The sequence below is a fragment of the Protopterus annectens genome, chromosome 9.part0 (genome assembly GCF_019279795.1).
Source record: "Protopterus annectens isolate FY-2018-M chromosome 9.part0, PAN1.0, whole genome shotgun sequence".
NCBI classification, from domain to species: Eukaryota; Metazoa; Chordata; order Ceratodontiformes; family Protopteridae; genus Protopterus; species Protopterus annectens.
The window spans coordinates 1,594,784,511-1,594,800,084 of NC_056743.1; the positions used below are offsets into that span (position 1 = coordinate 1,594,784,511).

At 40.6% G+C, this 15,574-nt stretch overlaps 1 protein-coding gene across 7 annotated transcripts in view; it reads right to left on the minus strand.

Annotated features, from left to right (window-relative positions):
• Positions 1-15,574, minus strand: part of EVI5L (ecotropic viral integration site 5 like) — a 2,636,797-nt gene that overhangs the window by 1,186,167 nt on the left and 1,435,056 nt on the right. For 6 of the 7 annotated variants that reach the window (XM_044084539.1, XM_044084538.1, XM_044084535.1 and 3 more), the window contains one exon: positions 8,766-8,906. The exons of the other annotated variant lie outside the window; for it this stretch is intronic. In XM_044084539.1, coding sequence (XP_043940474.1) covers positions 8,766-8,906 — 141 coding nt within the window. The remainder of the gene's footprint in view (positions 1-8,765; positions 8,907-15,574) is intronic. 7 annotated transcript variants of the gene reach the window in all.

The window sequence follows — 15,574 nt, forward strand, 5'->3', positions numbered from 1 at the left end:
CCATGAAAAAAAAAAAAGTCTGAAAACATTTTTTTTTTTTAATTTTTACTTTATTTTGCTTTTGTTTACCATTTTATTCAAAAACAACTCCTTTTTAGTGGAAGCCCAGAAAGAAAAACTCCAACATGTTGCAAACATTTTAATCATATATTCAGTAATATATGTGAACAGACATTAAAGAATACAAACTAACAACTGCACTTACATTTGCTAATTAGATTATGTGCATATGAAAGAAGAGGCGGCTATTACAGTACAAAATGCATTAATGGATTAGTAGCTTAGCAGATTTATGCATTAGTAGATGTTGAACATTGAGCATTTGAAAAGGTGTGTTAGTGGGTTTGTCAGATAAAATGTGATTAATGTTTAACAATCCAAAGAAGTTGAGGTGAGGGCAAACAAATTTGTATTGCAGTTAAAAAGTGGGGATGTAAAGCAGGTTCCGACACAGTTACATACATATGGCTATCATAAGGCTTATAATGGAAGTATAGGGGTGGGAATGAAAAGCATCATAAAATAATGACTATAGTTGGCAGATCCATTCAGGCATTGGTAAAGACTGGTTGTGAGGTATACGATTCTGAATAAAATAAATGATTTAACATTATGGTAAGCTGAAGATAACTGCAGCATTTTATCCTGGAAGTGTACAGGAGCAGATCTACTGATCTGACAGGTGAAATTTTAGTTTTGTTTTAAATAAGTCTGCATTCTGAACTGATTTCAGTGGTAGTGGGATGTGGTTCCATATTTTAGCTACATTATTTGAATATAGAGTCACCTGCATTACTAGATGTTTTGGTTATAGTGATCAATGATCTCTCTCTCTAGAGAGAGCAGAATTTTACTGGGGGTAATGTATTAAGTTAAGGACTAGGCAATATTCTTGCTATAGTGATGTCTACATATGTAGTTAGTTGAGAAAGAGATGGGTGATGTAGTCTTAACCAGTTTAAAGCAGTTTGTTTGTGTCTTTCAGCTTTTCCCGGTTAGGGGTCGCCACAGCGGAACTCCGGTCCGCTAATGACTGGTAGTGGATTTTTACATACCGGGTTACCAGCCCTGACGCACAACCTTCAATGAAGACACACCCCATTCACGTATGCCTCCACACAGAAGACGCTCTAGCTGAGAATCGAAAGGGACGTCTTGCTATGAGGCAACAATGCTACCGCAGCACCACCACCGCAGTTAACCAGTTTAAAGCAGTGGTTTAGTCTATTGTTATAGTTTAATGCAAATTTGTCTATTTTATTATAACACTGCTCTAGTACGGATAGTTGTGTGATGAAGTTTAGTGAAGACTGGGGAAGCATAGAGAAGAGATGGCAGTACGAAAGTAGGAGTTGTACATCTTCTGGCTGTGCCAGTGAGGTAGGTTATTACTCTGTATAATGCACATACTTTTTGCTAAGTTTTTTTTTAACCACATGTGATACAAGGCAGTCAATTTCATCTGGTTATCTATGATGACAACCTGTAATTTTGTGTGATTTACTTTCTGTATAATGGTTTTGCTGGCACAGATTATAGTGAATATTGCTGTTTTGGTACAGATGTGTTTTGGCGTGAACAGCAGTAAATTTATTCATTATTAGGATTTTGAAGTAGTTATTTTATTTAATTAATTAATTATTTATTTAGTTATTCCCAGTTTGATTACCGGGGAAGTCCACTGGGCCCAGAGAGCCTATTTTCAGTGGAGGAATGGGGAGAAAAGCTCCATGAAACAGATTACAGTAAAGACAGCAGTCCAATAAAAATAAAAGTACAGTTACAAATACATATCAAATAATACAAAGTGTGAGCAATATTGCCCATAGTGGAAAAATGTCGTGCAGATACATTTTAACAAATTCACACAGTTAAAGTCAAAAGTCAAAATCTATTTACAATATTTACATAGTGTGAGAGATCCTATGGGAATTAGCTACAGAAGGTTATAGCCAGCTATAAGGTGCTTAGGAACTCAGGAGGATACCCTCCCAGGGACTTTTGTTAAAGAGTTCTAGGTAGGGAGAATGCAGTTGCATTTCCATTTGGAGGAGCGGTAGGTGTAAAGCTGAGTTTTGAAGTTGTTTGTATTTGACATTGTCCTTAGTGTGGAAGGCAGAGAATTCCATTTCTTACCAATGGAGAAGGAGAGGAGAAGTTGCCCAGCAGGACGTTTAGGTATGTGGACAGTAATTAAGTTTTGGTGATCAGATCTAAGAGTTCTATTTGGGGTGTATGGGGGAAGGATTTTAGTTAGAGCGGGGCATTTGGCTGGATTAAATATTAGTCTATGTGCTGCAGTAAGTTCAGGTAATTTGTGAATTCTAACCAGTTGAGGGACTGGAGGGGAACAGAGTGATGAGTGGAATGTTTGGGTTTGGTGGAAAATTTAGAAATTTTGCTATAACAGATTTCAAGTTTGGAAGTGATGGAAGATGATAGGTTAGTTAGTAGCGGGGCGCCGTACAGAAGAAAGGGAAGGAGGTAAGAGGAGACCAGAGTATGCCTGGTAGAAGTAGAGAGGGAGTGGTTGTTCCTGTATAGCATACATAGTTTTTGGTGGGTTTTCTTTATATTTTGCTGAATATGGATGTCGAACTTGAGGTGTTCGTCTATAGTTACACCGAGTAGTTTGGCAAAGGGAACAACTTCAATTGGACAGTTGCTTTGGCTAAGGACTTGGAAGGAATTTTTATCAAAAGAGAAAGATTCTGAGGGTGTGAACAGTAGTATTTTAGATTTGTTAGCACTGAGAGAAAGATGAGTTTGGCGCATCCAGATCTCAGTAGTTGAGAAGGCAGTCTGAGTTTTAGATAGGAGTTCAGGGAGGTTAGAAGCAGAGCAGACAAGTGTAGATTCATCTGCATATTGGATGACTTTGGCATTAGGAATAGCAGAGTGAAAGCTATTGATAAAGATATTAAACAGCATGGGTCCGAGGATGGATCCCTGTGGTACTCTGGTAGGGGTGGGTAAGAAAGGTGAGGTGCCTTTTTTCCATTTCACAGCCTGAAATCTATCTGACAGATAGCTTGAGAACCAGGAAAGAGTGTATTTGGAGAGATTTAGGTTTGAGAGGTGACTTAGAAGGTGCTTATGGGAAACAGTATTGAATGTTTTAGAGGGATCTAGGAGCACTGTAGATAATAAGTTCCCAGAATCTCGGGCTTGATTGACAGTTTCTAAGAATGACAGTAGAGCTGTTTTGGTGCTATGTCCTGGTCGGAAGCCATGTTGGTAAGGGTAAGAAGTTGGTTTTTAGTCAGAAAAGGCATAAGTTGGAGGTGGATGCATTTTTCTAGGCTTTCTGGAGATTGGAGAGAGAAGAGCTATAGGGTGGAAGTTTGAAATGTTAGTGTTTTTGCCTCCCTTGTGGAGAGGAAGAATAAAGGCAGAACACCAGAGTTCAGGGACATAGGATTCTTTTATGGATCTATTAATTAGGATACTAATTGGGAGAGCTATACCATCAGCAGCAGACTTGAGAAAGGAAGAGGTGATGTTGTCAGGTGCATTGGAGCAGGGTTTAAGTTTGGATAGAAGGCTTTTATGTAGTTAGTGGAGATAGGTTTAAGCTCAAACATAGGGGGATATTATTTGGGGACTTAAATGAGGTGGAATGTAGGAGAGATGGGTTGTTGTTGGGAAAAGTTGAATAGTGAGGGTAATTTGAGGTCAGATTTACTTTGGTCCGGACAGGGGTTATTTTTGGAGCCTGGGTTGAAGAGTGAGTTTATGCAGATCCAAAAAAGCCTAGGGTTTTGGGGATGGCTGGAGCTTAGTGTAGTAGGATTTTTTGTCTTTGAAAATGTGTTTTTTTTTGCAAAGTTACACAGCTGTGTATACTGGAGAAGGGTTTTGGGAAGTTTATTCTTTTGGTAAAGCTTCCAGGATTTGTCTCTTTGATGCATAATTTGCTTTGTTTCTTTGGTTAGCCAAGCGGCAGTTATAGTTTTTATTCTTTTTTTCCTTGGTGGAGCTAGGGAATTTAGAGCATCTAGGAAAGTAGAATTAAAGTGGTCTATGGCTTTATCGAGTGGAAGGGTGTTTAGAATGTTCCAATTCATTTATTTGAGATAAGTAGAGACGGTTTTGAGGTCAAATTTACTAAGGTTGCGGTCTGAATATATTGATGTTGGTGTGGATGGGAGTTCAGGGACATAGGATTCTTTTATGGATCTATTAATTAGGATACTAATTGGGAGAGCTATACCATCAGCAGCAGACTTGAATGAAAGCTGGGAGGTGGTCACTAATAAGAGTCAGGGATGGTGCCAGAGTTGGCAATTTTAATTGGATGGGCGACTAAGATCCAGTCAAGAGTGGATCCTGGGAGATTTGTTTTATTGTGTCTGGTGATGGAGTGGGTTACTTGAGTAAAGTTAAAGAGGTTAATGGACAGGGAGGGTATGGGACTGTTGATTTTATTCCAGTCTATGTTTACAATGCCTAGTATGGAAATTTCAAGGTTAATTTCAGCTGAGGCCCATTGGAGTATGTCTTCAAGGGTTGAGACATTATTTCTGGGTGGGATATAAAGGGCGATGATCCAGATCCTTTTGTGATTATTCATTTGTAATAGACTGACTGTTAGTTCTGCATTGGCGAATTTTGGAATGGGGTTTGGTAGGGGAATTAAGGTAAGTAGATTGGAATAGATTAATGCAACGCTTCTACCTTTTTTGGGGGCAGTCACATCTAAGAGTGTAAAATCCAGAGGGTAGGATTTCAGAATCAGAGGTGTGGGGTTTGAGCCAAGTTTCAGAGATAGCTACAATGTCAGGTTGGTTATGACTTAGCCATGCTTGAAATTTATGTGCTTTGTTGTTGAGACTCTGAGCATTAAGTGTGAAAAATTTAAGAGTACCGTAGGGGGATGAAAGACAAGAGAAATAGAGAGGGTAACTGTTGTTTGTGGGTTGGTTAGCTCTGGGGTGGGGGTGAATGTCTCCAGCTAAGACGAGGTTATTGAAGGAAGTTATTTTAGTGTGTTTTGGTTTGGATTTAGGGTATTCTGGATGGTCTAGTATTTGTTTAAGTAAGTGCCTTAGCAGTAGTGGAATAATTTTAGGATTAAAAAGGTGCAGAGGGTTGAGCTGAAACAGAGAGGAGGAGATGGAAAAGAAATGATTATTTGTGTGAGGGAGGAGATGGTTTTGTGTAGGAGTATGGTAAGGTGTAGAGAGTGGAAGCTGATTGGAGGTATAGGAGCTGGCATGGTATAAAGTTGTTAGGAGTAGGAGGAGGGAGATGGGGGTTCGGAGTGTTAGGAACGGTAAGGAAAGCATGATTAGAAAAAGGTAGTTTAATATGGGAGGATATGCAGTTGGAGAAAAGAGCCATGGGGTGAGAGTGGGTAGTTAAAGAGTGATGCATTTAATTAGTGATGTATTTAATTACTGTGGGTGAAAGGAGGAGGGGCAAAGAGGGGAAGGCTTTGACTGGATGGTTGACTGTGGGTGAAAAGAGGAGGGGTAAAGAGGGGAAAGCTTTGACTGGATGGTTGACTGTTGGTGAAAGGAGGGGTAAAGAGGGGAAGGCTTTGACTGAATGGTTGTCTTGAGAGGGTGGGGAGTGGTTGAAATAAAAGTAGGAGTAGTGGGGGGGGGTTGGGGGCAGGGTAGGGGAGTGGAGTGAGCCTAAAGGGCGAATGGAGCGGGTAGAGCCAAGGAGAAGGAAGAAGGCAAGCGAAAAGTTATCAGTGAAGCTGAAAACTAGATCAGAGGTAAGGAGGCACTGGCATAAGGCACTGTGTGTGTGAAATTAGAAGGATGCAGAGAGTTGACAGGGGATAGGAGCTGAAAACAGGGCAGTAGCAGGTTAGTAGAATATAGTAAGTATTAACAGAGCTAAAACAGGGCAGTAGTAACTTAATAGAACAGTTACAGTACTTTTGGCTTGTATTAAAAGATAGGTAGTGGTTGAACAATGCCCACCTGGTGGCCTAACTAAGTACAAGGGTAAGCTATGAGCACTCAGAGGAGGGGGAAAGAGCCTAGGAGAGTTATGAATTTCAATCAACAAGAAACATTATTGTGAAAGGTCTTGGAGTTTAGAGAGAAACTTGGCAGAACATATTAGGGTGACGTCATCAGCATAATAAACTAGGGTAGCATTTTTGCAACAGTTTACAGGTCACTAATGAATATGTTGAAAAGTATTATTAACCCAAGATGTGTTTTTTATAGCAGAATTTCATACAACATGCAGCTGAGGGAGTTCAAGTAATATGGAGGCTTGGAATATCACTGCTGCTGTGTTGTGTATGTCTTGCTATACTTACACTTTATCCTTCCGCTTATGAAACATTTTCAAAAAAAAATCTTTATATTACTTTCTGTCCTATCAGCAGCAACATGGAAAGTGTTAAGTAACTGTTTCACCCAAACACATTTAATAGATTAACTATTACAAAATAAATTAAAGTGAATAAAGGGGAGGGGTACAATGGATAATTCGGTACTCCATTGTCTGGCGAAAACATGACTTAAGGGTTACTTAACAGGACTGAATTAAAATTACATTTTCTGACATGCAACATCCTTGATTCCAACAAAATTATGAAAAGGATTGCAAATTTTACCTTCAATAGCCTGCATTATGTCAAACATATGCAGTGCTGTTTCTTTCCCCGATCCTTTCGTGCACAATTACTGGGTCTGTCATCCCTCCATCCATCAGAACACTAACTCAAGTCATTTCAAAGCTCTGCAGTTTTAAAAGCAAGTTCATGACTTGCCTGCATAGCTCAGACAATCTGTAGTTGTTTGAAAATGGATTCCTCAAACCCAGATTTATTGAAGTGTATTCTGTGAAGTCAGGAATTCATGAAAATAATTAAAAACAAAAAAATGGCGTAAGAGACAGTGGTGGTAAGAACAGCATTCCTATCTTCACTAAACAAGAAACAATATTTATTCCAAGACTACAAAAAAAAAAAACACCAAGTACAGTTCACAGCTACCACTTTGTTTTCTTATGCAATTCTCTGCAACTTGTATTAAAAAATGTTGAAGAATACAGTTTAATCTGAGTCTGACAATTCCATTTTCAAATAAAATGCATTTATCCATTTGAGACATTACTACTTCCTTTAAGAAATTCCATAAGACATGACTAAAGGGGTTGCCAAAGATTTTACTGACTGGTTTAGTTCAATTTGGTTCTGTATTAAGAAAATATGGAAGTATGTTTTTCATATGACCTTATCACCATTTTTGTCAGTGACTTCATTATGTAATTACCAAAATAACTGACCGAAGATTACAATGAATTACAAGCCTTCACCTTGGTACTAAAATTATTTCCATTGTTAGCTGGCTTCATAGCAGAGATTTGGGAATCCTGATTAAGACACTAGTAAAACAGCCAGTGTGCACAGAAGTGATCATTTGAAGATTGTTCACTCTCCCAGGAAGGAGGGTTAGAAAGCCCCCACTCTCAAGAGGAGTGACTCCTGATAAAGTCCAGATGAAGAAGCTAAAAGAATTAAGGGGTCTAAGGGTAGCATGGGACAGAATAATGCATAAATGAGTGTGTAAAGAACCACACAACAGCTTACATTCCGTGGCCAAAACATGAAACAGACAGGGATACAAGATTAAAAAAAAAATCCTCAGCAGTGATACACAACAGCCTATGGGCAAATGATTTGTCTCTTCATTAAATGGCATTCAGCTGTACTGTTGTAGTCGCCAAGTACTGTATTTAGCCCTGGAATGTGGAAATCCCCCTCCACTAAAAGGATGACGTATACTGCTATGTCAGGAAGGAAAGGGGAAAAATAGGTCAGCTGAAACCATGAAGACGAGAAGATTAGTCTGACAGAGGATAAAAAACTCTTTTACCTTTTCTCACTTAACATACTTTTTCCCCCATAACAATAGTGGTGTGATATGGTCACAAACTGCTTAAATATTTCAAAATGTTACTCTGGCCATCTTCCCCACCTGAAAAGTCTGCTCTTAACCATAATGTCAGTCATGATCATGCAAGGTACTGTACTGTCTAAGTAAGATAGACTCCTCCTTTGAGATAAGTATCTAGTAAGACAGCAGCATATGCTGGTTGTGATGACCATTTATGTCACCAATATTAGGGGCAAAAGCAGTTATTTTAAATGGGGCTACTATAGAAGAAATTGCCCTTTCCTCAAAATGCAGTGACCACACAGACAAATACACTAAGTAAGGGTGTAGAAGTGGCAAAACCTCTGAATAAGATGACTTTGCCCAGCACAAACACAGGATTCAGATGGTATTTTTATTTTTTTCATATTGGAAGGGATTTTGCTTCCCTAAAATCTGATATTGTGTTACAGAACATCTCTTCTCCAGCCAGTCAAGTAACATTTCCACGTTAGAATCTGTGCTGTGGCAGCATGATAGGAACGCACAGACAGCATTCAGTACCACTAGGCTAAGCCACGCAAGCTTTTTCTCAACTGCTAACTGCACCTTTCATAAACAGTACATTACATTAGTCATCCAGAGAAGTAACAGAATTGTAAGGTTAAGCTATGTTACATGGAATATCACAATTTTACTAAACTTGGTTCAAGGGACTAATAACTGAGATCTACTTTAATTCTACATCAAAATCAGAGTTCTTGGTACAATCCAGCCAAATAAGAATTTCAGTAAATTCCATACAATGCAGATTAACGTATTAATATATATATATATATATATATATATATATATATACACACACATATATATATATTTTTTTTACCAGTGTTGATACAATTGTTTGGCTACTCTTACCTTCAGATCCTGCAGCTGCTGGATTGTGCTCTGAGCCTTCTGCAAGCTATCGCATGCCGAGCTGCACTGTTGCCGCACCACTGCCAACTCCCGCTTGATGACATAATTCTCTTCTGCTTCCTGTGCCCTTGTTACCTGACCCTAACAGTAAAAGGGGAGGGGCATTAAAGATGCATTAGTCTGAAAATATTCACCTGTTCTAAATGTTTTGATTATTTAGTGAGTGCAGCCCTGACATGGACAATAAACTGCATTGAGTGGGATGAGAGGACCTGTTTCTGTACAATTTTACAGCTGGGAGAAGTGAAAAGCTGCAGAGTTCAAGCCATCTGACCATGGTCAGGCCATGTTTGCTATGTGATTCAAAGTAATAGATGAGTTTTTGCTATGTGTTCACATCAGCTGTCCACTGGATTATCAATGTCTGTACCACCCATGTTACTTGAAGACTATGTCTCTATTGCTGACAACTTTGCACTTCCTTGACTGAAAACTCATAAATACCTGATCAGCATGTAGATATCCTGGCTACAACTCACAGACAGAAAAAAAAATCTTAATTCTATAATACATAGGTGGAAATTTTACGATGACTGCAGAAGACTGACAGGATAAAGTGCTTTTTATTTTAAATGTCCTGGTTTCTATAAATAAAATAGTAACACGAGTACTTTTGCTCAGCATGAAAACGTCCTGTCTTGATGCTGCACTAAGTTTACAGACAATTTATCTACATCCCTACCATATACTCTGAGATGCAACCCTTACTTTTACAGCTGAGGTAATGTTTGCCCTCCACTTGCTCAAAAAAAAAATGTTAACTGTGCAAGTCCACTGGACCCATGCTCCTTTTTCAGGGGCAAGCTAGGAGCAAGGTCTGGTTAAGTGACTTTCTCAGAGTCACATAGTAGGCAAATGGAGGCTGTAGGAATGAAACCAAGTACTGCTGCAGTGTCTTGATGTAATGACTGCTGATGGCTGCCTTGCTTGCAAGACTGCTGTGCACCAGGTTTGGGAATTTTCCCTTATCCTGCTGTTCTGCAATCTTGGAGTGGGCACAGGCAAGGGATGTGGGAGAGGTTTCTTTTTTCCTGTTTTAATCGTTTTAGATTTTATCTAAAAAGATAATTTTTTTGTATGCACTCCTGACTGTTCTCTTAATGACACAATCAGCAATGCATATTTTTTAAATCTCTCTGTCAAAAGGCAAACAAGAGTATTTTTAGAGAAGTTGCTATATTGTCAACAGCCACACAGTGGTCTGAGCACTGAACATTGGGACTAGAAGATGGTCACCACTGATGTGACCTTGTTTTTTAAACACCTTTATTAAATTATCACTCAAAAGATAGGCAAACGTACATTAACAGAAAAGAAAACAAATCATTTCAAAATTTTTCCATTTAAATGCAATATATGTATCACATATATTTTCTTTGGTTCTATCATAAGTCCAACATTAGAAAAAAAATTGCTGAATTCCTGCCTTCCCATAAACCTCACTCCTCCTGCTCCTGAACATTATTATACATCGACTGTTCACACAATTTCTATTTACGTCTATGCATTTTACTACTTCCCTTTCCTAAAGATCCTTTATCTCTTTTATACTATTCAGTACCTCAAACACAGGTGGTGTAGACTACAATAGTAACTGCTTTTTTTAACAGTCAACAGAATTAACCTTAATAAGGCCTTACTATGTCTAAGCAATTCAGATCCTGTAACCCAACTCAAAAGAATTATTTCCTTACTTACAACCATTTGCTCACCTAATATTTTTTTTTAATAAGAACATTTTATTAATTTAATATTTTTACAATATATACACAGAAAGGAAGAAATTCAACATCACATATTGTTTTTCAATGATAGGAATACACTGAATCATCAAGGTAATCTTATACAATTAACACTGTGAGACCCGTGCAGTGGCCCAGTAATCAAGGAGCTTCAATCCTCACTAATAACAACAGTGTGGGGTGTCCACATTGGTAAGGATAACAAATACACACATAGTAAAATACAATTTCCCTTAAGAGTACACAGAGATCACAGTTAGTCTGGGGCTGGTTTCTCCCTTTCTTTCCAGATCCCCAATAAGACTCCCCACTGGCAGTGCTATAGAGTGCGGTCCTTAGCCAGGGTCCCAAGCCAAGTCCTCCTAGTATTCTCTCTATCCAACCAGTGCTTCGTGTTCCTGCCCAAGTAGCTGACACACACACACACACACACACACACACACACACACACACACACACACACACACACACACACACACACACTTTGAGATGTGATTTATATACAACCACACAGACACTCCTGAGAAAGGCTGGCACAGGTTCACTAGCTGTGCTCCTTCTGTCCAGGCTATAACATAGTAATCACTGCCACCAGGACCCTTACTTATCAGCTACTAAAAAGACCCTTACCAAAGGGTGTCCAATTATTACTGTACAATATTACTATCCAAATGGTAAGTGTGACTGAGCAGCAAGTTATGGGAAAGAGTAGTTGAAGCTAGGTTAAAAAGGGAGGTGATGACTAGTGATCAGCAGTATGGTTTCATGCCAGGAAAGAGCACTACAGATGCGATGTTTGCTCTGAGAGTGTTGATGGAAAAGTACAGAGAAGGTCAGAAGGAGTTGCATTGTGTCTTTGTGGATTTAGAGAAAGCATATGACAGGGTGCCTAGAGAGGAGTTGTGGTACTGTATGAGGAAGTCGGGAGTGTCAGAGAAGTATGTAAGAGTGGTACAGGATATGTACAAGGGTAGTGTGACAGCGGTGAGGTCTGCAGTGGGAGTGACGAATGCATTTAAGGTGGAGGAGGGATTACATCAAGGATCAGCTCTGAGCCCTTTCTTATTTGCAATGGTGATGGACAGGTTGACAGACGAGATCAGACAGGAGTCCCCGTGGACTATGATGTTTGCAGATGACATTGTGATCTGTAGTGAGAGTAGGGAACAGGTGGAGGAGACCCTGGAGAGGTGGACATATGCTCTAGAGAGAAGAGGAATGAAGGTCAGCAGGACTAAGACAGAATATATGTGTGTGAATGAGAGGGAGGATAGAGGAATGGTGAGGATGCAGGGAATAGAGGTGGCAAAGGTGGATAAGTTTAAGTACTTGGGATCAACAGTTCAGAGTAATGGTGAGTGTGGAAGAGAGGTGAAAAAGAGAGTACAGGCAAGATGGAGTGGGTGGAGAGGTGCGATTTGTGATAGACGAGTACCAGTAAGAGTGAAAGGGAAGGTCTACAAGAGGGTAGTGAGACCAGCTATGTTACATGGGTTGGAGACAGTGGCACTGACAAAAAGGCAGGAGTCAGAACTTGATGTGGCAGAGTTGAAGATGTTAAGATTTGCACTGGGTGTGACAAGGATGGACAGGATTAGGAATAAGTATATTAGAGGGTCAGCCCAGGTTGGAAGGTTTGGAAACAAAGCCAGAGAGGCAAGATTACGTTGGCTTGGACATGCGCTGAGGAGGGATGTAGAGCATATTGGGAAAAAGATGCTAAGGATGAAGCTGCCAGGTAACAGGAAAAGAGAGGGGCTTAAGATAAAGTTTATGGATGTGGTGAGAGAGGACATGCACGTGGTTGGTGTGATAGAGCAAGATGCAGAGGACAGGAAGAAATGGAAGCAGTTGATCTGCTGTGGCGACCCCTAACGGGAGCAGCCGAAAAAAGAAGTGTGACTGAGCACCACAGATTATTTGGAGTGGCTTGGTACAATATCGCTATATACAGCCCCCCTTCAACTATTTAAATTTATTGGCCATCCAAGTTATTCCCAGTTTGATTACCATAGCACCAGAATACAAAAGTGACCACCCCCTTTCAATCTATCTTGCTGTTTTAAAAATAGTGACTCTCCACTAAAACAACTTTTTAGACAGGTAAAACTTAAGTTACCTACTTTCACATCCAACTCCTCTAGTGCACACTGCAGTGTCTAGGATAAACCATTTTTTTTCATCTTTCCTTTAAGCATCCCTGTGACTAGCACTACATCTAAAACCTGCTGGAAAGCACTAGGTATCCCTTAAACTGATACAAGCACTCAACTATCCTTGTTAATAAGGAGAAATTAATCGTAGGCACTAAACAGCCTATAATTGCAAAGTACCTTGCTAAGGTAAGGGAAACAGCTCTTGTACTTTACAAAAAAAAAAAAAAAGCACCAAAGCAAGCATGTCCAAGGATCGGCTTCCGGTGATTTCTCCTGTCCACCTGGTGATTCTGGGCATACTGGGGCAATGCCGCAATTGCATCAAGTACACAGACAACCCTCTCCTTCTACCACCCAGCACTACAACCTGTGAGAGATGCACTTACATAGCCAAAATGTCAGAAAAGCTCTCTCCACCCAAGATTGTGCTAGACAGTCAAGAGGAGAAGGTTAACACCCACACTACACCTCAAGCAACGCATTGCCCTTCTAAACATACACCACCAACACCCACACATAGCAACACTAAACCCACATATGTGGAGGTCCTTAACAGTAACCTGCCCAAGCAACTAGGACCTCTGAAGCTGAAACGCAAACACCAACCACAACCAAAGTGTCACATAGCTCATAACACCAATGTGCCACCCAACAGCCCCTAAAGCAAGACAACATACCCAACACTTTAGTCATAGGTGACTCTATAGTCAGGCACACTGATGTTCCACTCACCAGGCTGAACAAGGAGAAAATTTCAGTCAGCTGCCTGTCGGGTGACAGGATCCATCACAAAGCACATGCACTCAAGTCACTCCACAAGTACAAATATGACTCTGTGATTGTTCATGTTGGAGTGAATGACTTGAGACGTACCTCCCTGGACTACATGAAAAGAGACATGGAAGAGCTCTCAGATCATGTGGCCCAGGCAGGTATGACCCTAGCCCTGAGTAGCATCCTGACTTCACCCAGAATGATACAAAAGTATAAGGACAAAATGATTGACTTCAACAATTGGCTAAGCTTCTGGTGTCATTCAAAGGGGATCAATATCTGTCTGCCTGGGAAGACATGATCGACAAACCACGATGCTTTGCCAGAGATGGTCTGCACCTGTCGCCCCTTTGTGTTCAGGTTACTGGCTAAGGCTCTTGCCACCATTATAGTGCCTTTTTTAGGCAAAGTTCAAAGGAAAAAAAAATCACCACCATAACAGGTACAAGCATGCAAAATCTGAAGATAATGTTACTCAATGCTAGAAGTCTAAACCTCAAAATGTACTCTCTTGAGCCCCTCCTAAAAATGGAGAACATCGATATCTGTGCAGTAACTGAGAGATGGTTCAAGGCTCCAGAGAGCACCCTTGCAATACCAGGCTACAACTCTTGCCACACTTTTCGGCCACCAAACTGGGACAGAAACACTAAAGGTGGAGGAGTGTCCATATTCACCAAGAATATTCACAATAACAGGCTAGTTGTCCAACACAATGCATCTGAAATTCTCCAGGTGCAACTAACACTAGGTAAGACTGCAATCCAAACTGTAGCTTGCTACAGATCCCCCACCATGCCCCAAGATTCTCACTATACCATTCTAAACATACTGGAAAATATTAAGATACAACCAAACACCCTAATACTGGGTGATTTCAACTACCCTGCCATTAACTGGGAAAACTACTCATGTACCAACACCTTTGCCCAACGGTTCTTGGAATTCATAAATTCCAACTCCCTGGATCAACTAATCCTCCCACCAATATCCTAGACCTGGTCATTACCAACATGGGAAATCGATGCTCCACACCTATGATCACCCCCTCATTGGTCAGGTCTGACCATAAGCTAATCACCCTTGACATCCACATCCAACCCCCACCCCCCAGTAAGGAAACCTCCGTAAAAAACTTCTCCAAAGCCAACTTCATGCTACTCAAGTCAGAAGTGACAAACTTCATCACACCCATGCAGACGGGAGCTGAAAGTTCGACTGCTGAATCCTGCACTAAGGCACTGTATGAGCACATCCACTCGTGCATGAATCGTGCCATCCCCAATAGAGCCAAGATGCTCTCCTCCAAAAAAGGAAGCCAATCTGGTGGTTCCTTGCCATAAACAAACTTTACAACAAAAGGCAGAAACTGATGCAGAAAAGAGGAAAATCCCAGGATGCAAAAATCTTCCTTACCAGCCTCAGTAAGAAGCTGAGATCCCTCATAAAATCCTCCAAAGCTAGTTACGAAAATAAAATTGCCAAAGATTTCAAAGACAACCACAAGGCATTATATAGCTATGCCAAGAATCTAAATGGCAATGCTCAGATCTGCTCTGAGCTACAACAGAATGGCATTAAATATACTGATCCCAAGGACATTGCCAACATCCTGGCAGGTCGATTTAGTGCAAACTTCACCCCCTCTCTCACTCCCTAAAGGGCCCATCTCAATACCGAAAGACTGCCAAATTCTGGTAATAACAGCCAGACAGGTAAAAATCGCACTCTCCAAAGCTAAGAATACAGCATCCATGGGACCAGATGACATCCCAGGCTGTGTACTACATGAACTACAGAACTGGCACCTCTCACCTAAGTGCCATGTTTGATCATAGCCTCACCTCAGGCTTCATGCCCACTGAGTGGCGCACAGCTACAGTTATCCCACTCCACAAGGGGGGTCCACCTTGGATCCCAGGAACTACCCCCCCATCAGTCTGACGAACCTGCTCTGCAAGGCCATGGAATGTACTATCATGGAACTTATAAACAAAGACATTGACAACCTTCAAACACTGGACCCCACGCAGTCTGGGTTCATAAAGGGCTGATCTTATCTCCTGAACCAGACTGA